This window comes from Anomaloglossus baeobatrachus, chromosome 9 (assembly GCF_048569485.1).
Source record: "Anomaloglossus baeobatrachus isolate aAnoBae1 chromosome 9, aAnoBae1.hap1, whole genome shotgun sequence".
Lineage (NCBI taxonomy): Eukaryota > Metazoa > Chordata > Amphibia > Anura > Aromobatidae > Anomaloglossus > Anomaloglossus baeobatrachus.
Genome location: NC_134361.1, coordinates 138,883,872 through 138,909,981, shown reverse-complemented (window position 1 = coordinate 138,909,981; position 26,110 = coordinate 138,883,872). Strand labels below are relative to the sequence as shown.

At 45.4% G+C, this 26,110-nt stretch overlaps 1 protein-coding gene across 1 annotated transcript in view; it reads left to right on the top strand.

Annotated features, from left to right (window-relative positions):
• Nucleotides 1–26,110, top strand: part of EFNB1 (ephrin B1) — a 71,013-nt gene that overhangs the window by 35,607 nt on the left and 9,296 nt on the right. Inside the window, exons 2-3 of the mRNA XM_075323997.1 lie at nt 8,891–9,168; nt 25,422–25,514. Coding sequence (XP_075180112.1) covers nt 8,891–9,168; nt 25,422–25,514 — 371 coding nt within the window. The remainder of the gene's footprint in view (nt 1–8,890; nt 9,169–25,421; nt 25,515–26,110) is intronic.

The window sequence follows — 26,110 nt, the reverse complement described above, 5'->3', positions numbered from 1 at the left end:
AAGAACAAAAACCCCTGAACGTTGTGACTGACAGGCCCGGCTTTTAATTGGCGCTAAAACGGAGACAATGAGCCTCAAGTTCTGTTGTCTGGTGCAGGCAGGAGATCCTGATGGAGAATGGGGCCTATTGGGCCTTAACCCTTTCAACTGTATGGAGAATATGGTCTTTTCCCTTTAGTGTAGGTAGTCTTATAAGTATACTTGTTTCCACATTGCTATAGCATGGGATATTGGATATTTCAGGATAACACTGGGCTGGTGGGCTGCCCCTATTCCTGTATTCTTTGGACCCCGTTCCTAGCCTTTTTTTTTATGTATGCTGTTTTCCATGAAGAGTAGTGCTCAGGTGTTAGGGCTTATTTCATGACTGTTTTTCTAATCTGTGGCCGGTTTGTAAGCCCGCAAACTGAGTCGCACCTTGAATAGTTATGGAGACTGTTATGGCCGCTTTTTACATATGGATTGTGAGTGAATCCCACAAAGTCCCAGCCACATAATGTGAAACGCCCCTATCATGGTAGCCATGAGCAAGGTAGCTGTGACCAAAAGTCCTGCAGGGTTGTGTTTCTGGCAGCTATTGGTCATATGCCGCAATACAAGCACATTGCCAATTCTTAAGAGATCTTCATGTGTTTTTTGGCTATAGTTGCCATGTAGTCATAGCCAAAATCGGATGGCTCTAGCAGAACAATATTGGGGAAGTTTCATGCCCCTCGGTGCCCTGGCTATAGGTTTTGAGTGACTCTGCTCTACCCCATTGTTAGAAAGGCATTGCTGTGGAGGTTTTATTCAAGTTTTCATTCCTTCTCGACTCTGAGGTGAGAAGCCAGTGATCAGGAAGACATGGAGATATTGGGGAAGGGGAGGGGGACCAGGGTAGAGTCCAGGGTGAACAAGAGCAAAGGTTGCTATAGAAACCGGTTTCTGCCTCACTGGTGAATCTTGTAAATCCATTTAGAGACCAGAAAGTGGGTGTGGAGGGAGCACATCAATAGCGGCCGGTGTGAGACAGAAGAGGGCTTAAGTGTGTCTGTGAGGGGGAAGGAATGGAGGCACAAAGAGCTCTGCCGGGCCCTTGTCTTGGACAGTCCATTAAGAGTCACCCTTTAACCTCAGACAATAGAGCTATACTTGTCTCAAGTATATAGGCTCGTTCATTCCCCCTACTGGCCTCTGGGGGGAGTTTTTTTTTTTTTTTAATTAGCAGGGCTGGGTGTTTGGTTCTCACAGTAGAGATGCTCTCCGCCCCGGCCGTGTACGTCTGCTCTCATCCTTTATGCCGCTCTTTCTATAGTGGAGCTCTGTGTATTAGCAGTTCGCCCCTTGAGCATGATCAGTATTACGTAATGATATGGAGCTTCACTATTCATCCATGGACTCGCTGGGCAAGATCTGTTCCCGTGTAATTAACCAAAACCGGACTGGAGGAGGTGCACGCCGGGGTTCACCTGAGCGTGTTACATTCTTTTTGTTCTTTTTTAGCAGTATGGGGGCACATAGCGTGTATTGTCATGTACGAAACCCAGCAATAAAGTAAGCAATATACCCATCCTTTACAGGGACATGTGTTGTAAAATGTTTGAGACACTTAAAGCAACTCATTCCAGCGGACATTTTGATGAAGTCCATAGTGTAGTTTAGTTGAATTGACTGTTGCGTGGCATGATGGCTGCATGGCCCAGAGCCTTCCAAGACTAATACTCTTCTTTAGAGGTGCTGGTGTACAGCAGCGCCATCTGATCACATAAGGGAATACAAGGGCAAAGTGTGAAATGCAGTGGGACAATGTTATTTCTGATATCTTGTGTATTGGGCAGCAGGGTGGCTCAGTGGTTGGCATTGTTACAGCGCTAGAGTCCTGGGTAGCTCAGTGGTTAGCATTGTGACAGCACTGGAGTCCTAGTGGCTCAGTGGGTGGCATTTTTGCAGTGCTGGAGTCCTGTGTGGCTCAGTGGTTAGCATTGTCGCACTGCTGGGTTCAGAAGTTCAGATCCCACAAAACACGATATCTGAAAGTAAGGAGTTTGTACAGGTTTCATCTCGGTCCACTATCTTTCCACTCTCCAAAGACATCACTGATGGTGAATGTAGATTGGATTGTGAGCTCCGATGGTTACAGTGGTGATGTCTTTAAAGCGCTGTGGAATATAATAGTCCAAACCTCTCCTAGACTGATTCTCTCAGCAGCTCTACCTCCCAGTCATCCATATATTGTTTAGCGTGAGCCTTAAGAGGAAAATGCATGACAATAGCTGAAGGATATGCCGCACCTTGTGGGCAGGGTCCTGCGTTTATAGTGGGCAAGTGCTTCTGAGTGGGGAATTTGCAAAGAAAGTTACTTTATATAGCAACTTTAAAGGTTTGTACTGACGTGTGAAGCGCGGCATCTGAATGATTGTGCCAATAAGCGGCATTTCTGACATCGGGGAATGCTGATGGTGAACACTTAATTCCCCTGCAACATAACAATGTAAAATGTGTCAGGAGCTGCCCTGCAGTTTGCAGACAATTGTCATAGCATTAGACCCTCATTTTCTGTCTGGGCGTCTGCCTACAGTAAAGGGCATCCTCTATACGCCATTATGCTTAGTGTTTTCCTTCTTCAATACCTTTTTAGATGATGGAAGTAATGCATGCTTGGCACACCTTGCGCAGGCTGCGTCCTGTCTTCACAAAGCTCATTAAACTATTTAATGATGCTTTTTTGCTCTCCCCCCTTGAACAGTAGATTTAATAGTGGATCTTTTTTTTTCCTATTTTATGTGAATCAGCAAGATATTAAGCTGCCTGTAACCTTGGCTAGTTTCCAGATTCAGTCTTATAATTGAGAAAAAGACATTTCCAGGTTTTTAACCAATTCTATGATTGTAAACTTGGCATTGCACGCAGATGAAAATCAATGGAAAATAACGCAAAAAGGTGTAGGAAGCTGGCAGTAGAGATGTGAAGCCCTCAGGTGGGGAATCTGCGGATCGCACAGTACATTGACGGGTCAGATCGGCACTACATTAATATTTGGGGGTCAAGTTACTAGAGGTGACTAATGAAGTCACCAGGCGCCATAATGCTATTTGTGTACTGAAGAGAATTTACCTAAATTAGTGGTCTCAGAATCCTGCATTTTCCATAGTAATCTGCTGTATTTTGTGGTGAGGGGGTCCGTTGAGCGGAGGCATGGCTCAACGCCATCAAGTGACATTTTTACATCAAATTTAGCTGAACTCTCAACCATGCCATGTGGCTGCGAGGGAATGAAAACTAAGTTGTGTTACCAAATATTGTCATTTCCCTTGTCGTAATGTTCTGCTTAGTGACTTTCCTCTGGAGAGTAATCAACAATACAAAAATATGCCATCCTCCACTGACCTGCATGCTACGGGTCGTAAGGGCAAACGAAGCTATGCATAGTCAGGTAATATATTAATGGGTTAACTATTTAAAGGTAAGGTCTCGTGTTTTTATTTTTGTATTAATAGTGATTATGAAATTAAGTATTTTTAATACAAAATTAAACTCACTGTTTAGTTTTTATGGAATTCTAGTTTTACTGAAGCTATGGGCGCTGCCATCATGGATTTGGTGTTTGTAATGAGTTACCTCCTTTATGGCAGCGCCCTGGGCATAGAAGACCGTTGTCGGACTCCGACCCTATACGTTAACATAGAGAAGGCATCTGCTGTGAAATGGTCACGCCCCCTGGGCTGTCCAGATCACAGCAGAGGGAGGAGATCAGCGTCATCTTTGTGGCGCTCAGTGTGTGCTGCACTTTCACCCTGTGACCCGTCGGGATGGATGGGGTGAGTACCAGCGCCGGGCAATGGTGATTGCACCGTAACTGATCCTGGTGTGCTGCTTCCCACTCTGCCGCTCACCCCCTTTCCCACATGTACTCACCTCGGGCCTCCGCTGCTCGCTTCTATGGACTGTGATTGCTAACAGGATAGGCTGCTGCGGCCGCAGGTCTGAGGTGCGTGCATGCGACTGGGAGCGGTGATCTGCAGCCTGAGCGGCACTGCACTACAGATCACCCCTCCTCGCCACATGTCACCTCGGACCTCCAATCCCGGCCTTCAGCACAGTATATGGGGGCGCGGGATACAGAGGCGTAGGGAAACAGCGAACGGTGGGGCATTGGGATACAGTGGAGCACTATGCAGCTGGCCTTCGAAAACACTTTAGACATTAGAATCACTTTTGCGGCCAACAACAAAATGGCTCCACACTGTGATCCTAAACTTTCTTCCCTTATCCTATTGGAAACACCCAGAACATGAGGGGGAGGTGACATCACACAGGAGGGCAGATTCTGCCCACTTTTACTGCAGCTGTAATGTGAGCTAGTTCTACAGTACTTCTACAGTCAGATTTCAGCAGCTGCTCTCCCTAGTGTTTAAGAGTGGGAAAATATCTTTAACTTTTTTGATATTTTTGTCAATAAAAAAACTATTTAAACATAACATTAAAACATTAATACTTTATATTTTTTCAGTAATTAAAGATTTTTTTTTTTTTATGAATCCTTCCCTTTAATATTCCTGGAAGGTGGATCGCTGTAGCCTGTACAGACCATTCTAGTCACCGGCAATAAGACTTTCATAGACATTGGAGGCTGGCGTCACAATAGGGCATGGTAAAGACATGGCTGTAATGGTGCTGGTATACAGATTACATAGCTTCAGGGAAGAAAGCTGTATTCTAGTTGTTCCTTAAAGAGAACCGGTCACGGGATGTTCATACTTACTCAACAGTCGGTGCGATGCAGATTGGTCGGATGGTTGTCTCCGTTCTCCGGGTCCCGCGCCTCCTCTCAGCCATCTTTGCCTCCTTCTGAAGCTAGTGTGGATGGCGCATTCTAAGTCATTTACACTAGCCGACAGTGAGGTCCCACGCAGGTGCACAACAGGGCTGATCAAAGTGCGCCTCTGCAGGACCTCACTGTCGGCTAGTGTAAATGACTTAGAATGCGTCATCCACACTAGCTTCAGAAGGAGGCAAAGATGGCTGAGAGGAGGCGCGGGACCCGGAGAACGGAGACAACCATCCGACCAGTCTGCATCGCACAGACTGAGTAAGTATTATGAACATCCGGTGACAGGTTCCCTTTAATCTGCATTTGAAGTTTGAGTGTAATAAGCTTTCGGTGCACTGGGGAGGAACTGTGTGTAGAGTCTTCAGCTCCTACCCCATACAATCCGCTGCTGCCTCTGGAGTCTGGTGAAGATGACCACACCGTCCTCTCCACAGGCGGCACATATGAATCGACGCCATATTACCGAGGGCCGCTGGAAGATTAATCTGCATAAGCGCAAGTCGTGGTAAAAGGACAGCGCAGAGGCAAACTTCAAATGCTGATTAAAGCAGCCAGAATGCATTCCCCTCCCTTTTTTTTTTTTTTGGGGGGGGGGGTGTTTTAGAAAGTTTGCGTATAGAGTAACTATACAGAGTGGTTTGATTTCATAAAAACTCCTCCCCAATGTGCACTTAAGGATGCGGCTGTACTGAGTGGGTTTGTTGCATTATTTTATCTTTATGCTTCTATGTGGTGTAAAAAAAAAAAGTTTTGAAAGAAAAAAAACCTTTTACTTTTTAAGTGCAGAATCAAAGCTTTTGTGTAATTTTAAAAAATACATTAAAAATAATGCTTCAAATAAAGGGGACATCCAGCAAAACAGAATCAGTGGCCATAATTGCGTATTTAGTTGCAGCTACCTGCAGAATATAGGAGGATTCAGCCTGTGCTGGCTTGAGGTGGGGTCTGACCATTTTCCCAGCACAGGTCAGACTTCCTCCTTCGGAGATCTCCAGATTTTAGCCGAGTAATTAGAAGAACCAGAAAGCAGATTTTAGGCCCTTCTAGATCGGGGATATTATCCATAACCTCTTAGGCAAGGCCTGTTTGTTACTGTTCATGCCTGTTCTTTGATACCTGATGAATCGGTCAGGTGAAGCAGATGGAGTTGGTGAATGATCACTCGCTATGAATTCTTGGAGATTTAGTGGGTTTTGTTCTACTTTTTTTGCCCTGTTGCCAACTGGCTTGGCAGTCCCACCCCCTCTGTGCCAGTCTTTATGCGGCTGAATGGAGGAGGAATGTAAGCCGCATTACACCGCTTTGATCGTTAACTTCCCCACTTCATGAGGGTAAGGGGAGTTGTGGGGGCTTGAGAGGGGGGCTTGTTTAGACTCTCTCATATGCAAATGACCAGTATTGAGAGCTGTGGAACGTAATGAGATAACACGGCTTTAGAGACCCCAGCACAATCGTGGAAATCCTAAAACAAAAGCCAAGCCGGGACGTGAAAGGGATTTGTCAGGCAAAGACTGGGGGGGTCCTTGTTCTCCCCCTCCCGGCACACACACAACAGATTTCTTTCCCACCCCCAGTGGAGCCAAAAGCCCTAAGGATATGCAGATTTTCCATTTTAATATTCATGAACTTGTCAGGCAGAGGTTCCAGCCTGGCAACTTACTTCTAACTTTTTTTTTTTAACTCCTTTCCCAGTGGTACTAAAGGAAGGATTGAATGGCAGCCTGATCCGCGGTGAAACTTCCCAGCTTGTGAACGTCTGCGGTGTACAGATCGCTGTGCTCCAGAACGTGGAGCTTTCATGGCAGCGCCACCCTTGGGCCTTCACCTTCCTTAGGGATGCTGTCGGCAGGCTTTGCCGGAATGATTTCTCTGCCTGCGTTGTGCACGCAGGTCCACGCATGTCAACATACACACATTAAACACACGCATTTATCACACAGCTTGTGAATCCGGCCTAGCAACAAAGCATTTCTTGTTTACCCAACTCGAAGGGATCATTTTTCAGACCTCACAAATCCCCTCTTCACCTTTCCCATCAGAAAACACCTCCCTGAACAATAAGAAAATTGGGGCCTGCCACCTGATAGCTCTCCCAAGGAACCGGGGAGAGAGGAATGTGCAGAGCTAACTGGCTCCTGTGAGACGGCCTTTGTGTTCGGTGTCTGAATCTGCTGGGGGACGCCCTGCCGAGGCTTTGTCTTTCCCTGGAGACTGCAATATATATGTTTGTGTGTAGAAATATATCTTTTCTATAAACCCAGAAGGGCTGAAACCTCCCCTGTATACCAAGTGACTCAAGCATTAACCACTTCATACCCTTTACGGCGGTGGCTTTTGATGACTGCTGTACAGTGCAGCATTGTCGTTCATTCGGATGTTCAGCCTCATTTTACTTATTTTTTTGACTCTTGTGTAATGGGCATAAAACCATTGCGCACTATGGAGTGTGCACCTGGTGTTTCCAAGTCGTGACCACTAGTTAGGTGACACTTCAGTTTTGTAAGGAGAATGATGGCCACTGGAGATTGGCTCTGATTTTTCAGGCCTATTGACAGTCCAGACTATTGGCATTAATGTTTTTTTACCCACACAGTTGAAGGTTGGGGGTCCCTGATTCTGGGTGCTACCGCTCTTCTACAGACACGTCATGCTTAATCCTCTCTGATGTTGGGTGTTAGTGGTCTGCCCCATGCTCTGGTGCCCCGACCTCTTCTTTGGTTGAGGCACATGGTATTTTATTGAGTGAAGACTTCCATGTGAATATCCTTTAACATTCTCTTCCAAGCGATTGTGTTTGCAATGAAAGTTGTTAGGTTATTAAAGTGAACAAGGGAATTTCCGTGTCTGAAATGTGCATCCGAGTGTGAAGTGCGTGTCGCTGCTCCCTCCTTCCACAGGTCAGACTGGAAACCTTCATTCCGAGGCTGCTACTGAGACGAGTAATCGGATATGGCTGACTGTGGCAAGCGTATGGTTAAATATTTAACGAGACTCGTTTTCATGGTAAACCTGTCTTTACTGTACTATAAATAAGATTGCAGCCATTAGGCCAACAAACGCGCTGGTGACCGGGTAACGACGCTCTCCAGACAGTGTAATGATATATCTTTCGGTCCCTCCCTGCCTGGTGGAGCTTGCCATAGGTTTCTATTAGTGCTGTAATCCCTTATTGACTAGTAGAAAGCAGGTTTTCTCTTCTGTAAATGTCCCATGGATCACTGACACGTTGGCACTGCCCCTGGAGGATTACTCAGCCATCGGTTTTATAATGCATGTGCTTTTCTGAGGTTTTTTGGATTGTTTCCTCCCTAGGTAGATAAGTAAATTCTTGGAAGTTCCTTACAGGTGTACAAATTGCTGGATTGGGCTGTTATCTCCTGTGAGAAGCCGCCTGGGGGTTCAGACACTCGGATGAGTCACACACGTACACATCTACACCTACAGGCTTGGCCACTGGAGAGCAGACACCCTTTCCTCATCCCTTCCTAAAAGGCCCCATCTGCCATGTCTCAGATCGGATGGTGACTTTCTCCTTGGGCTTTATAAAGTCTGTGCAGAAAGGGGAGGCTGCTACCTGGTCTTGTACGCCAGTGTCACATTTCCAATCCCACCTGACCTACTTGGAGCAGCAGCGAGGTGTCTCACTAATATACTGTGTGTGATGCCAGCTGCCTGTAAGCCGGCAGCACGCACACTCCCAGGCTCCTCACATGTTTTGTTAATGTTGGGTGATGTCCAAATGCCAAGCCCTGTTTTAACCTCCAGCAGTGGCTTGGCTTCTGGGCTCCCGGCTGCTGCTTCCTTGCTGCAGGCTCTTGATGTTATGATTACATATTTGATCTCATCTTGGATGTTTCTTCATTTTGCACCTTCTCTACATTTGTGTTGTCATAAAGAGACAAGATTGAGGATGCTGCAGTTTGGGTGGTGAGATATTTAATGGAAATGAGCAATGAAAGGTGTGATGAATGGGGGAAATGTCTGAAGGTGTGGTTGTATTGTAGCAGATGTTGCTTCTAGGGTGGCTGCTAAAGAAACCGCCATAAATGTTCAATTCTAATAGATCTTGTTTTTTTGCAGATTTCTACCTGGAAAAGGCTTGGTTATATATCCAGAGATTGGAGACCGTTTGGACATTATTTGCCCCAAGGGGGAGCCATCGCAGCCTTATGAGTATTACAAGTTGTACATGGTGCGCAGAGACCAGGCGGACTTGTGTAGCACAGTTATGGACCCCAACGTCTTAGTCACCTGCAACGTACCTGAGAAGGAATTTCGTTTCACCATCAAGTTCCAGGAATTTAGTCCAAACTATATGGGCCTAGAGTTCAAGAAATACCAGGACTATTATATTACATGTAAGTCCGTGTCCCCAGCAGGATGCCGCCAGCCCTGTACCAGCCATCGTGTTTTATCAGCATTTATTGTGAAATGGTTTGTAAATCTGAACATGTGTATGTGACGCACTCAAGATGTTAGGAGCGCAGTGGCCATAGCAGGTCCATAGGTGACAATGTCAGCTACAAAACAGCCAAGAAAAGTTTGAGGCTTGCACTCTTTAGTTTCCAGACCATTAAAGCGCATTTTGTGTAAAATGTGCGTGCACAGCAGTACGAGCGCATCGCAGGCATTCCCGATAGTGGGGCTTGTGGCCTGTTAAGTAGAAGGCTTTCTGGAGTTTAGGGTCATAGTAAGGTTTATTGCAGCCCAGGGCACTCCAATAATTGTACACTCTTCCCCCGCCCGTGCAGTAGTAATTGTATTCCTTACACTGTGGGAACTGAATGAAAGGCAAAATTTTATTATTTTTTCTTTTAGTGTAACTACTTTTTACTATCTCAAGCGGTTTTGAGTGGGTTTTTTTTTTTTTCTTGTGTAATTCATGGGGAATTGTGTTAAATCTCTTGTATTCTGATTGTTTTTTTTTTTACATACACAATTATCACTGGGGTTGAAGTTTGCAGCTGTTATAGCCTCGGCCTACACCCACATTATCTATATTCTTTTTTTCTTAAAAGGTTTGTGAGACTTTTATTTAACTTTTTTTTTTTTTCACCCTACTGTGCTGAGCACTTATCAACGGCTACTTGTCAGCTACCTACCGGTACTGCCCTGCATCGGTCGCTCCTGGCTCTATCGGTGGTGGTCCGCTCCTGGTTCCTGTGCCATCATGCCAGCGGAGCGGTTCTTTTCTGCTTTACTGCTTATGGCGCATCACTGCTGACATTGTTGATTGACAGCTGGCCTTGGCCTAATACGATGGGGAGATAACTGTCCAACATGACGTCGGCAGTGACGCCACGTGACTTCTCAGGAAGTCTGTGACCGCTCTGAATCGGGAGAGATTGGTACATGGCAGCACAGGTAGGTAGTTCACAACTACCTGCCAATAAATAATTGCCCCTTTTTTAAGTGGTGCTTAGTCTTTTATATGGTGTCTTGATATAAAAGTTGTGTCCACATATGAACGTCATGCTGTGGTAAATTCAGCATCAGTAGTTGCATACTTTTTTACAAAAATGTTGCAGGTTTGTAAAAACTTTCTTTCCAGGGGATGAAAGACATGGTTAAAATCTGAGTAAATTGACACATTGCAGTGTTCAAGTTTACAATGCAGATGGCTTTCTGCTGCTGATTTAATTTTTTCTTTGCAGCATGGAGATGTAATTGGCAGCATTGTAATATGCAGTGGATTATACACCCAAATCTAACAAAATCCCCCACTCGTGTGTGTGTGTGTGTGTGTGTGTGTGTGTGTGTGTGTGAGCCAGCCAGCCAGCCATTAAGAACGTGATTTTTCACACCATGGTGAAACTTCTCTTGATGGCGTTGTCAGGTTATACAAGTTTCCGTAACTTTCAAATTGATCAGGATTGTTAAAACCAAACAATCAGTTTTCATGTCTGTTTTTATCTGTTCGTTTTAACGGGGTTAATCTTGCATTTTATGAAATCTTGTGTATAATGTATACACTATTAGGATTCGGCTCCACTTGCTGGTTCCAGTGGTAGTTGTCACATGACAAAGTATGATTTGCTTACCTGTTGGTACCTACCCATAGGTAAGCAAATCATACACTTGTGGTCATGTGATGAGTACCACTGGAACCATCAAGTGGAGCGGAATCCTAACTCTGTGTGTGTGTTACTCATTGGTAGGATTTAGCAAGATGTACTGATCTTCAAACATGTATTTAGGGGTGGACAACCCCTTTTTAAAACGCTTACCCAAATCTTCTTCTTTCCACATAACGTTTTTCCATGGGAGAGGTCCCGAAGCATAGACTGAAGGCACGCTGCCCTTGTGTGGCTATTAATAGGCAGCTATTGCTTTTAATTCTATGTGCAGAGTGATCCTCATGTTGCCAGGCAAGCACTGCGTTGTACGCATGAACATTCACTGTGTATTTATTTCTTTTACTGCTTGACTGAGGAATGGAAAGACCCTTAAGGACTCATTCCATGCATGTGACACAATGTGTCCTATTTCTTGAAATAGTCAATACTTGATTTGGGTCAGATGGAGCGAATAACGCAGCTCTGCTTCTGAAGGAAGCATGTTCAGTGACCCAGTCATGCCAGTCTTACCGCTGGGATTCAGAGCTCACGGAGCATGAAATGGCCGAGCATGGCTATGCAGACATGTGTATATGGTGCTTGCCCCGGCAGGGCCATGGGGAGCAGGTCTGAGCATTTCCACTCCATGGGTGGAGACTGAAGGCCAATGGCTATTTGTCAGCAGCGGTCTTTCAGATTTCAGTCACTTCTAGCATTTCTCTAGAAGATTACTATATTTCCAGACCCCACTAATCCATCTTTTTTTTTTTTTCTTATATTCCCTTGTGGTTTTCCATTCTCCAGCTGTAGCCCCTTGTGAAGTGTATGGGAGAGATCTTTCACGGGTCCTCATGTAAAAGTGTTCTGCCCTGTAGATACTGGAAATACTGCGAGAGCAGAATATCTCTTCTGAGCTCCCGTGCTATGTCCATGTGGTGTCCTGCTCGATCCCGCTCCAGCATACGTCCCCATATTGGATGTGATCTGCCTTATGTACGGCCTCTGTTGTCTGGAGGACATGAGGAGTACAGCATAGGAGTACAATTCTTTCCACTGGGTATGGTTGGCTCAGGTCGTTGGCAGCAATTATGAATGAAATATTCTAGATAAGGCTATGCTGCCCTGTAGATCGTTGATCTTGGATGAGTGATATGTACAGCTCAGTTGTATCTGTGATGGTTTATCAGCAGCATCAGGTTTATCAAAGTACTTTAAACTGTTCTCCTTTTTCTGTCTGATTTCCTCGGAGGATCTGCATTATCTTGAGTGCTTTTTGTTCCTCTGGAATGGCTGCCTTTCTCCAGCATATCGCCTTTCTGGATTCCATACACTTATCTCTCCAGCCTTTCTATGAGAACACAATGCAGTGTTCAGCAACTCATAGGCGAGCGTTGTAGGGTTCTGTGAAATGAAGCCTTGACCTGCAAAATGGCATTTATGTGCCTGAGGAAGTGGTCAGGACTCTGCATGGTCAGCAGCACCCTGATCCCACCACTGTAATCCAGACGTACAGATGGACAAAGGTCAGTTTAGGCATAATTTAGCACATTTGCAGATTGGAGCCCTTTAAATGCATTTTCTGTCTCCCTGACTTCCAGTGGTCCAGGCATCGTCGTCTTTTCCACTTTCCAGTAGCTGAGTGCAGAATTGCTTCTATTCATAGTGCCTCCAGTCATTCTTGTGTTGTATGACCCCCTCTCCCTCCGCAGACCTCACATTGTGTTTCTGTGGAAAGGAGGGTGAAAAATAACTTTCATTCCATCGGGGTTTGCTTTTCCTTATTTGGGGCTTGGGTTGAAACGATACGGTGAGAACTGCAATGTGTGGCTGTAGACCTCTGAGGGCAATACTGGTCAGACTGGTGGGGACTGTATGCCATCTGTACAGTAGAAGTGTTTTATGCAAGTGAAAAGTGTTTGCAATGACTTGGATGTTTATAAACCTTCATATGTGAATGTGTTTTTCTCAAAGGCCTAAGGATTAAAGCAGTACCGTATTTTTCGCTTTTTAAGACTCACCGGATTATAAGACGCACCCCAAACTTAGACAGAGAAAGGTAAAAAAAATAAAAATGGGGTCACTCTTATACTCCGGTGTTCTCTTACCGGAGGGGGGCAGCAGTGGGGGTGAAGCAGGGTCACAAGAGGCAGAGGTTGTGCTGGCAGGCACGGCGGGTCAGTGGCAGCGGGGTCCGTGGTGGCTGGTGCCGTGGCGTCCGGGGTGGCAGGAGCCGCGGGGCCTCTGGTGGCGGCAGCAGTAGCGGCGGCGGGTGAGTCATGCAGCAGGCCGGTGCAGTGAGTTTCCGCAGTCCCGGTTCAAATGATGGCGCCTGGAGCGGCGCATGAGAAGATGGAGCTCTCATCCAAGAGCTCCATCTGCGCACGCGCCCGCTCCCGGCGCCATCATTTGAGACTGGGACCGCGGACAAACTGGGTTAACTTCCTGCACAGCCGCCTGCCCTGCACGCACAGAGTGGCAGCCAGCAGGCTGCCCGCCCACCCTGCATGCAAGCTGCCGGGTACCTGTGCTTGCGTTCGGGTGGCAGCCTTCTGCCGACCGCTGGCCGCAGACAGCACACGACCGCCGGCCGCACCCGACTGCCACCCGCACGCAGCCACGGGTACCCGGCCGCCCGATCGCCGCACACAGGACCCCCAGGTACCGCTATATTCGGATTATAAGACGCACCCCCCATTTTCCTCCCAAATTTTTGGGAGGAAAAGTCCGTCTTATAAAGCAAAAAATACGCTAGTCTCAAGTTCCTACATTGCTTTAATTAGGCAGCATGAATATAAGGAAGTTTGCAGTTGACTTGCTTTTTGTATTTGCTGTCATTTCTATCTGCTTTCATAGTGTACAGCTCCTTTCCAGTGCCTGCGAGAGTGCTCAGTAGCTATAGGCCAGGAGAGCGGTTAACTCTTGACACCCTAATCAGCGCTCTCCAGTCCATTGATCTATATGCAGCAGTTATCTGGTCACCTTCCTCCCTCTCCCTACTCGGATCTTCTGAAGAGTTGCACTTATAAATCGCCAGCACTGCAGCTTTCACAGTAGGTCTCTTACCACATCTCTGCTCACTGTCTGGAGCTATGTGCTTGTGTAAATGCCCCACAATCTTTGTAAATAGTGATATCTGTGTAGACTCAAGAATAAACCATTGATAGCTATATGTTATAGCAGAACCAGTGCTGAGCTTTATAGTTCTACTAAGACTGGAGTTACGCAGTGTGTGTGACTCGTGTGAGGATCGCATGGTAATCCATGGACCGGCTGGCGGCTCTGCTGACAAGCGTGTGTCAGCTGTATAGAAATGCATGAAGCTCACACGCTCCTGTCAGTGGCGGCTGGTCCGGGCAATGCGAACTTTGCGCGAGTTATACGCAAGTGACTCCAGCCTTATTCTACAATTCTCGTCGCCAGAGCTGTCATTTAAGGTGGTGACCCCACCCGCATAGAAATCAGGAAGTAAGGAGACTGTGTTGCTCTGCACTGCTCAGGAGACAACTTGAGAATGCCCCCTTTTTAAAGGAAGGAAACTGTAAGATGCCATAATATAGCTTATTTGGTAACTATATAGTACCGAAGGTCTGTACAACCTGCCCATGCTTCATGCCGGCAGCAGAGCATCCCATGGCTCAGTGAGATCTTGGCAGCCAGTTGCTGAGGTGCGGTGGTGCTTGTTAGGTGATGAATCTTAACACTGCCCTCGAAATGCCAACAACCTCGACTCTTGGGGACCGTTTAGTGTGGAGTTATGTGCTGCAGAATATTGTCTTTGGGAAGTTGAGAACTCTTGTAAGAGACCTGAGCAACATTTCCACAAACATGAGTCTCTCATGACTACTTCTGGCAATTCAATTTTAATAGGTTATTTCTTTAGTTCCTGTCTGTCCAGTTGCAGCAATTCACAGTAATTATTACATCGATCAGCCATAACATTAAAGCCACCCATCTATTATTGTGTAGGTACTATTCAGATTGAGAAAATGGCTTGGATCCATCAAGGCGTGGTCTTCATTCTGCAAGAACCCTGATGAAGTCTAGTATTCTTAACATTAGCTGATGCTTCATGTTGCAATTTGGGGGTGCAATGGATAGGACTTGTTTTTCCAGCACCTTTTGCAGAGGCTTGATTAGTTTGGACAGTCGCCATTTATTCCTGCACAGTACTTTCAGTTTGCAGGACTTTTCCAACAGAAAGCGGTCAATGTACCGTAGCTATGGCATATAGGCGTCATGGAGGGCTGGGCTTGGTGTGAAACAGGTTAAGTAGATGGCTTGTGGCAAAGTAACCTCCACATAAATGTCCAGACCAGGGCTTCACCAAGAATATGGTCAGGTTCACGTGGGAGGTGGCACATGTCTGAGAGTGCAGTGGACCCCAACCATCAATTCTGCAATTGTAAGTCTGAAAGCTACAATTTGTGTAGCTCTTCAGCCCTTTTTATCAGGTACTCACTTTATCACAAAAAATGCTGACCGGTCCTCATAAAGAGAAGCTGTTGGATATATTTAGTGTAAATTATTAATTCCCTTGACATCTATCAATTTATTTATTTTTTTTTTAGAAATTTCTAGAAGGATATTGAGGATCTACAGAACATACAGCATGCCCCAGATATATTGTATGGGAAATAGAATCATTTAGTTAAATGTGTCTGGAGAGCTGACAAACCCTTTAAAGGGATTCTGGCACCAGGTTTTCCCACCTAATCTGAGAGCAGAATGATGAAGGAAAAAAGACCCCAATTCCAGAAATGTCACTTACTGGGCTGCTTAGTGTAGCTTTCATAAAATCACTGTTTAATCAGCAGTAGATTATCATTACAGGGCTACTTGGTGTGCTGCCAGGTAGTCCAGCACATTCATGAGCTCTGTATAACTGCTAGATCTGCGGCAGAGAAAACACTGATTTTATTAAAATGGCAGCAAACAGCTCAAAGTGACACATCACTAGAATCAGGATCTCTGCCTCCACATTATGCTGCTCTTTGGGAGAGCAAAACCTGGTGCTGATTCCCTTTTAGGCTGTGCACACTAGAAAAGTGATTTTTCTCAAGAAAATTTCTTGAGAAACTTCTGGGTGTTGAAGATTACCGCACCTGCGGTAAAAAACCGCAACAAAACCGCGGGGAAAACGCATGCGTTTCTCCCGCGGTTTTGCCGCGGTTTTTCCGCAGGTTGGTCTCTGCAGTTTTTTTATGCTGTAACTGCAATAAATATAGATAATAGGTAATCAATACACAGATAATGGATAGAGGGAAAGATGGATAGATGAAGAGATAAAGATAGAGAGAGAGATAGATGAGAAAGACATATATAATGTCCCACCCCTCTGCATTTTCTAAGCTGGCACCCTTTAGTGACTTTCATGTGGCACTAAAGGGTGCCTAGCCTTGTATTTAGTCATAAAATAAATAATTTTAAAAAAAAGACGTGGGGTCCCCCCATCTTTTGTAGCCAGCTAGGGTAAAGCAGATGGCTGCAGCCTGAAAACCACAGCTGGCAGCTTTACCTTGGCTGGTAATCCAAAACATAGGGCACCCCACGCTGTTATTTTACATTAAATAATTTAAAACAAAAAAACGTGGGGTCCCCCCCCCCAAATTGGCTCACCAGCCAAGGTAAAGCGGACAGCTGGGGTCTGATATTCTCAGACTAGGGAGGTCCACTGTTATTGGACACTCCCCAGCCTAAAAATAGCAGGCTGCAGCCGCCCCAGAAGTGGTGCATCCATTAGACGTGCCTATCCTGGCGCTTCGCCTCAACTCATCCCGTTGCCCTGGTGCAGTGGCAAACGAGGTAATATATGGGCTTGATGCCAGATGTGTAATGTCACCTGGCATCAAGCCCTGGGGTTCGTGATGTCACGCGTCTGATACCCGACATCACCAACCCAGTCAGTAAGAAATAAAAAATAGACCGTTTTATTTGAAAAAAAACTCTCCCCAAAACATTCCCTCTTTCACCAATTTATTGAAAAGAACAATAAATTCCACGTCCGGTGTAATCCAATAAAGGATGGGGGGGTGTATGGTCCCACGGCGATCCATACCATAGTCACTGTCCCAGTCAATGAAGAACAGAATGTTCCCCATTGGCTGGGAGAGCAATGCAGTGATCTGAGCTAACATCAATAGCCCATGTCACTGCAGGGGATGACTAGCGCTGCTGTCAGGAGGATAGATGAGATCATTACCTGCTGTGATAATCTCCTGTACTGCTGACGTCAGCGCTGTCACTGCCTTCTATGCCCGCCGCGTTCTCAGCAGTATGGCGAGAGCCCGTGACGTCACCGCTAGTGACAGTCTTGGGCCGCTCGCGAGACTGGCATAGACAGCAGTGACCGCGGTGACGTCAGAAGATCGTCACAGCAGGTAATGATCTCATCTCACCTCCTGACAGCAGCGCTCGGCTGCACGCGGTGCTGTGTCAGTGTCTGCCTGCTCTGCCGCGTGACAAGCTGCTGACACTGCGGGCAGACACTGACACACAGCTGTGCTGGCAGCGGCAGGGCTGGAGCGGGACACAGACTGCACGGGCACCTGGAGGTCACACTGAAGCGCTTCTGTGCGGCGTCCAGGGAGTGTGACGTGTGTGTTTACTCTGCTCCGCTTCCTCTTCTGTCATAATGACATCGCTCCCTGCAAAACCGCAGGCAGCGATGTACATTACCGCAGGTAAATCGCGGCTGTACCGGGGGTATACCGCACATCATCTGCTACCTGCGGTATACCCCCGGTATTTCGCGATCACATTACAGTGAATGGAGTGAAATACCGGGGGTATACCGCAGCTACCTGCAGAAAAGAAGTGACATGCACATTTTCTCAAGAAATTTTCTCAATCTTCAGAAAGAATTTTCTTGAGGGGAAAAAAACGCAGTGTGCGCACAGCTATTTTTTTTCCCCCATAGGTTTTGCTGGGAAATGTCTGTAGAAAGATTACAAACCTTTCTCAAGAAATTTCCGCAGCAAAACCGCGGGTAAAAACGCCTAGTGCGCACAGGGCCTTAAGGCTTGATTACGCATCAGATATGGATCACAGGCTTTGGAATTCCTACACTACAAAACTATGACTTTTAAGGACATTACAGCGGCTACAGCCACAATATTTGTATTAAAATGGGAGTCCACTTGAGTATCTGCAGTGCGTGTAAATGCAGCGTTGGCCTCCGCGCCCCGGCAGAGCGAGTGCCGTGGTGTACCTGCTGAAAGAACCGGATGAACGTTCTTGGAATTGTTTTTCATCCCTCCGTTTTTTTGTGACTTCTCACATATGAGACTGACTTCCATTTGCTCTCGGAAGAACAAAAACAGAAGCGTTGGAGTTTAGGGAGGTCCGCTGCTTACTCTGCTCCCGCTGCTAATAATCCCCCTTCCATGGCCTGGCTGGTTTTGCCTGGAGCCTTCCAATGCTTTATTTCTTTCTTTCTCCAGACCCCATGATCCCGCTTCCCAGACTGGGACAGAGGTTTAATTTCCTGTGTGGGGGAATCCAGCAGAGATTGGGAGGAGACGCTCCCGTTAACCCTCTGCAGGCTTGCATGTCTCTAGTCTGGCTCATTATAAAGTGACGCATGGGCTTCTGCATGGAAAGAAGTAATTGGTAAATTGTGGTCCTGGCGAGTAGTCCTCAGTAGTCCCTCTGGGGCATGACAGCTGGTATAGGAGGACTATTCACTGCGTTATTCCTGCTGTAAAGCTCAAGGCAGTCTTTTAAGATTATTAAAAGCTAACTTTTTCTGGCTACATAATCACACATAAGACGCTGTTCACACTGTTTCTGCAGCACCTCAAGGCGTTCAGACTGACCTTGACGGGCTGCACAAAGTGTGAATGGGGCCTAAGGAAAAGCCTTTGGCCCCTTGTAACTAGTCACGGGCTCAGCTTTCGTTTTTTGAGCTGCGGTGGAAGAATTCTCTGTGGTTGCTATAAGCACAAGGCCAGTTGTTTTTCTGTGGGTTATGGAGCATTTTGTTTTTTACCCGTTAATCTGATTTCTCAGTACTGTTAGCGCACTTGCCCACCATCAGGACCTGCTGCGTCCTGGACGGTGCCACGGGTATCCTCCACAGGAGGCCACAGCTGCTCGTAGCCACAATCTGGGCTCAGGCGATTGCGGTCTCTTGTGCTCTCCCTGCAGAGAACGCTTGCATCTCCGCAGCAAAGAATGGACATGCCGCGTCTCGGGAAGCCACATCTCAGGTCATTTTTCTCTGCGGGAAAAACAAGCTCAGTGGGTGTGAGATTTCATGAAATCCCATTTGCTGTGCTTCTACTGTACAACACAAGCGTATTGGCCGCTTCACTGTGGTGAAAACATGCTGCGTCCAAAACAGTGAACCTTGATCGTGGGCACATACCCTTATTAGTGTGTATTGCGGTAGCGCTGTGCTCCTCTGGGCTGTATGGATTTGATGTTCACACATGTCATTCATCGTATGTGCCATCCAGAAAGAGCAACTGGAATGCTATGGACAAACAAGTGCAAGGGTCTCCGTATAAAGGGAAATACCGTGTTGGTAATTTGCTCACCTTGTGAGGTTGTGGCACCCGCAACCAGTAGTAAAGGTAACAAAACAGCTGCTGCAAGATCCACGAGCCCAGAGGGTGAAACAGTATGTAGGGAGAACCAGGAGAAAACTGGATCTACGGTTATCTGCCGCGCTGCTGTAGATAAAAGGTATACATGTCCGGATTGTAGGTGAGGGGGCTTTATTCAACGCATTTTGAAGTGATAACCTCACGTCTTCATCAGGAGATGCACCAGCGATGTGGACCTTCCTTTATCTACAGTAGTGCAGATATAATCCATGGTTGTCTCCTGGTTCCTCCATCCAGAGAGCAGCTACCGCCATCACAGGAGTTATATGTGACTAACACATGGTTACTGGACACGTCATCTGAACAAGCTTAAAGGGAACCAATCGTCAGAAAATCACCTATATTTTTTGACATTTTTTTTTCTTCTTGCATATCAGCTCTATAAAAAATTAAAAATGGAAATCATTTTCATAGTGGCAACTGGGGCTTTTTTTACTGACTTCCTTTTTGTTTCAGGAGACAAATGTATGAGGCCACAGTGGTCAGAGCCCAAACCCTATATTTTGCACACACTCAGATGCTTAAATACAAAGATTGTGAAGGGAGGGGGCGCAGGGGAGCTGTGACATCTGCTGTGATTGGTGGATCTGATATGATCAGCTGTGTACTGGTATTCGTAATCCTGCTGCAGTGGATAACGAAGCTTGTCAGGAAGTATGGAGTCCAGAAAAGCCTCTCTGAAGCACACTGCTGCCGAAATGAGCCACGCGCATGCGCCCCATCAACTGGTCAAGGCCCTAGTTAGGATAGGAACAGCGCAGTTAATCCTTTTTTCTTTGTATAGTTTTTTTATTTTTGTTTTTATAACATTGAGTTAAGTGACTAGCATCATACAGGGCTGGTTACACAGAATTCAGTCATACAGATGTGACTGCTGCTGGGATGGAAGGGACCTGACAGGTTCACTTTTAATGGTGCTATCCCAGACTAGAATATTAACTATCCTTAGGGAAGGTCCTCAATATCGGTAGAGTTCCTTTACCCAGATCCCCACCAAACAAATAATTGTGGGTGCTGCAATGTTCCTAATCTGGCCCCTCTCCACGTGCTGTATAGTGACCGGGAATGGTAGCAGGCGGCCACTACCCCATGTACAGAGCGGGGCCACTTCTGTTCTCAGCCCTTTCAATCATCTGATCAGTAAAGGTGATTTGGCATTGATATTTATCCTGAACTCCTGGAAATTGCCTTTCATCGCTGTTCTTCAGATGGACGCACGTCCCTGTTCACACTAACATATGTATGTATGTGTGTGTATGTGTGTTTATATATATATATATTTGTTATATGTATATAATGTTATATAATATATATTATAATGTGAATATATATGTATATATGTATATGTACCGTATTTTTCGGACCATAAGACGCACTTTTTTCCCCCCAAATGTTGGGGGAAAGTTGGGGGTGCGTCTTATGGTCTGACTATAGGGCTGCGGCTGGGAATGAGGGTGCTGCAGGTCATCGGGGGCACGAGCAGGCAGCAGCAGCGCCTGCTGTGACCACGTGGGCCCGCTCATTACATATGCACGCCCATCCTCCCGCCCATCTCTCAGCGCTGAAGCCGGCACTGACAGGTGGGCGGAAGGATGAGCGGGGACGCGCACATAGCAAAGAGCCGGCCGCATGATCACCCCTGGCAATTACAGCCTGGAGTGATCATGTGCGGCTGTATTCACTGCCCCCCGCGCGGGGTGCAGTGAATCAGTACACTCACCCGTCCCCGTGTGTGGAGCCGTCCCCCTGCTGCACGCGATGTCTTCCTGTCTGTGCCGGTCAGCTGATCTGTGCTGAGCTGGTCAGCTGATCGGCACAGACAGGAAGACATCGCGATGCAGCAGGGGAACGGCTATATACACACACATATACACACACGTCAGTGGCGCACAGAGGAAGATGATCGGCTGCAGGGAGTGAGGAAAAGGTGAGTATAAACGTCGTTTATTTTTTTTTTATCTGTGCTATAGGATACAGGCCATATACCAGGATGGTATATGAGCACGATGGGGGCATATAGCAGGATGGGGAGTATATGAGCAGGCTGGATGGGGGGGTATGTGAACAGGCTGGATGGGGGGGGGGGGGGTGTATGTGAACAGGCTGGATGGGGGGGGGGGGGGAGGGTGTGAACAGGCAGGATGGGGGTTTATAGCTGGATCATTTACAAGGCAGGAGGATCATTACCAGGATGGGGTACCTTAGTAGAGAATTTGGGGACATTACCCCCATAACAGTGTCAGCAGCAGATCCTCGCCCCATAAGTGTGTCATGACCACATTTTTTGCTTAAAGTCTTATTTTCCCATTTTCCTCCTCTAAAACCAGGGTGCGTCTTATAGTCCGGTGCGTCTTATAGTCCGAAAAATACGGTGTGTGTGTGTGTGTGTGTGTGTGTGTGTGTGTATATATATATATATATATATATATATATATATATATATATATATATATATATATATATATATATATATATATATATATATATATATATATATATATATATATATATATATATATATATATATATATATATATATATATATATATATATATATATATATATATATATATATATATATATATATATATATATATATATATATATATATATATATATATATATATATATATATATATATATATAAAAATTGTGTATCACATTAGAATATTATATAAATATATATAATATCTTATGTGTGTTATATATAAAAATGTGTGTGTAATATATTACACACTTTTTTATATATATATATATATATATATAAACACATTATAATATATTATATAAATTATATATTTATATAATATTATATATAACATTATAATATTATATAAATATATAATTTATATAATATATTATAATGTGTGTTATATATATAAAAAAAGTGTGTAATATATATTACACACACATTTTTTATATAACACACATTATAATATATTATATAAATTATATATTTATATAATATAATGTTATATATAATATTATATAAATATATAATTTATATAATATATTATAATGTGTTTTATATATATATATATATATATATATATATATATATATATATATATATATATATATATATATATATATATATATATATATATATATATATATATATAAAAAAGTGTGTAATATATTACACATTTTTATATATATAACACACATTATAAGATATTATATAAATTATATATTTATATAATATTATGTGATTTTTATATATATAATGTGTGTGTATATATGTGTGTATGTATGTATGTATGTATGTATGTGTATATATATATATATATATATATATATTCTCCATTGAGCTGTTCTTATAAAAATGTGCATTTTGGGACCCTTGACATGAAGTGTTCGTAGCAAAGGAGCAATTCGTGTTTGTACAGATCTGCCATTGCTTGCAGGTGTGGCCATATAACTGCTTTTATAGCATTCCTGGCCCTAGAAGACTTCTAAGGTGCACTTGCCGGTTTTTGCTGCATGTTTCATTGCATGTTATGTTCATAACATCTCTGCAGTGATTCACCAGCAAAACTTATGGGGAAAAAAAATGCTGTGCGCACTAGGCGGATTTTGACAGCTGCATGTTTTGCTGCGGGATTCCCGCAGCAAAAACAATTGCATGTCACTTCTTTTCCGCACGTCGCTGCGGGATTTCACTCCATTGACAGTAATGTAATTGTGAAATCCCGCAGGGAATAACGCAGGCAGCAAATTCTGTGCAGTTCATTGCGTTTACCTGCGTTAATCCCTGCGGTATTTCAGGTTTTCGGGACATAATGTTCATCGCTGTTTTGCAGGGAAGTGATGTCATACACGTGGGCTCTGCCGTATTTTTACTTTCCAGCCGCGGTAAGCACACACCGGCGCCGGGTGTTCTCAGGCTGGGGAGGGCTAGGGTTAATGTACCCCCCCCACAGCCGGGAATATCATCCGCAGCTGCCCCGTGACTGTCGTATCCCTTATGTGGCAGTACCGGAGTGTCCCCGGCTCTTCCTGTTGCAGTGATGCGGTAGCAATCAGGGTAATATAAGGAGTTAATGGCGGCGGATCGCCGCCACTAAGTCCAGGCATGATCATGGCAGCGTCTGAGACAGCTGACATGATCAACCCGTAAGTAAAGTGAAAACAAACGCACACCGAAAAATCCTTTATTTTAAATAAAACACAAAAAAGCCCCTCTGTCACCACTTTATTAACCCCCCCCCTGAAACACACAGCTGCGGCGTAATCCACGTCCTGCGATGCTTGCATCCAGCCGCATCTGACAGTGCTGAATGAATTCAGCCTCGCAACGAGACAGACTGCAGAGAGGTAACCACAGGGAATTTCCCACGGCCGGTAATGTGAACACATTACCGCTCGGGAGAAATGCAGCGTGTGCTCACAGGGACTCTGTCTAGCTATCTATCCTTCTATCTGTCTATTTATCTCAGAAGGAAATGATTTTTTTTTTCTTTTCTTCAATGTGCTTTATTGCATTGAATGCATTAAAACACATGTACCAACCCGCACGCGGCAAAACTGCGGCAATACCGTGAACAATACGGCGGTAAAACCGCGGCAAACCACATGCGGTTTTCGGGTGCGGTTTGCCGCGTTTTTTTACAGCGGGTGCGGTAATCTTTCAGACCCTGCGGAATTTTCTTAAAATTCCGTTTTCCAGTGCTCACAGGGCCTAAAGGGGCAACTAGTTAAGCATTACATTGCTTGAGCATTTTATGAATAAAATGCCACAATGAAATCTTCTGGCGGATAAATGGTTGGCTTTATTGTACAAGCCGTTCAGACGCTTGCTTTAATATCCCTTTTGATGTGAATGAGCAGACTCTTTCCAGTATTGGATACGTCTGCTCTTCCAAGGCCTGCAGGCACTTAGAGGGAGGGTCCAATTCTGCTGAGATGACTTTGCTTTCTAATCCACTAACAAGCTCCAACACCGAGAGATATGAGTTCATAAATCTTAGTAATTGTTAATGTGGTAATGAAGCCATTTCACTGTTGGCTGTTTCTGGTAATGCACTCTTATATTGCAGAGCAGTCTGATCTGTTAGTAATAGTCAGTCGGGGTGGATATAGATGATTAGTAGGGGGTACATAAAGCACGACACTCTATTTTGTCTACTTTGCTTCTTGTAAAAACTTTAACTTGGGGCCTGCAATACTGCTGTAGAACCAAAAGTTTAAAGTTGTCTTGTACCCCCCTCCCCTTCATCCCATGTCTGACAGACTAAGGGTGGTGTCACACACAACGGCGTCGCTGCTACGTCACCATTTTCTGTGACGTTGCAGCGACGTCGCTGTGTGTGACATCCAGCAATGAGCTGGCCCCTGCTGTGAGGTCGCCGGTCGTTTCTGAATGTCCAGCTTAATTTTTTGGTCGTTGCTCTCCCGCTGTGACGCACAGATCGCGGTGTGTGACAGCGAGAGAGCGACGAAATGAAGCTAGCAGGGAGCAGGAGCCGGCACTGGCAGCTGCGGTAAGCTGTAACCAGCGTAAACATCGGGTAACCAAGGGAAGACCTTTCCCTGGTTACCCGATATTTACCGTCGTTACCAGCATCCGCCGCTCTCGCTGCCAGCGCCGGCTCCCTGCTCTCTGCACATGTAGCTGCAGTACACATCGGGTAATTAACCCTATGTGTACGGTACCTAGGAGTGCTGGGAGCCAGCGCTAAGCGCGGCTCCCTGCTCTCTTGCACATGTAGCACAGCGACGCGTGTCGTTATGATCGCTGCTGCTTCTGCTGTGTTTGACAGCTAAGCAGCAATCATAACAGCGACTTACAAGGTCGCTGTTGCGTCACAGAAAATGGTGACGTAACAGCGACGTCGTTGTCTGTGTGAACCCAGCTTTAAAACTGATTAGAAACAGAGGTGTTGGTCATTATCATTTACTTTCAGCAAGTCACGATCATTGTTTTAACATAATCTCTTTACACTGCAGCTACATCCAATGGCACTCTACAGGGTCTCGAGAATCGGGAAGGAGGGGTATGCCAATCGCGGTCTATGAAGATCATCATGAAGGTCGGACAAGGTATACAAAGCAAATTATCAATATTCTTATGAAAGAACGATTTACAACTTTTAGTAGTGGATTTACAATATAACAATATTGTGGTTGTCACCCCTGCTAGTACTAAACACTGCTTAAGGTGCCCACCTTCAATTAGTGCTCAGTCAGCAGACCACTGTTTTCCCATACAGTCAGCCATCCCCTCGCTGTTCAACTCCCCTTCCCCCTCCTTCCCCCCTCCCCCCCCCATACACCTGCAGTAAGTGTTCAGTTGGCCATCAGCTGTATACCCCATACACCTGCTGTGTTCAATCGGCCATCCGGTGTCCCCCTCCCCCATCTGCCAACTGAACACTATTTTCCTGCGTTATTCCCTCCGGTATTTTGCGGTTTACCTCCGGTAATGTACATCACTGCCTGCGGTTTTGCAGGGAAGTGATGTCATTACAGGAAGAGGAAGCAGAGCAGAGAGTAAACACACACATCACAGACACACACAGACCCACATGGTGGCGGATCACCGCCATTAACTCCAGGCTTGATCATGGCATCGTCTGTGACAGCTGACATGATCAACCCGTAAGTAAAGTGAAAAAACAGACACCGAAAAATCCTTT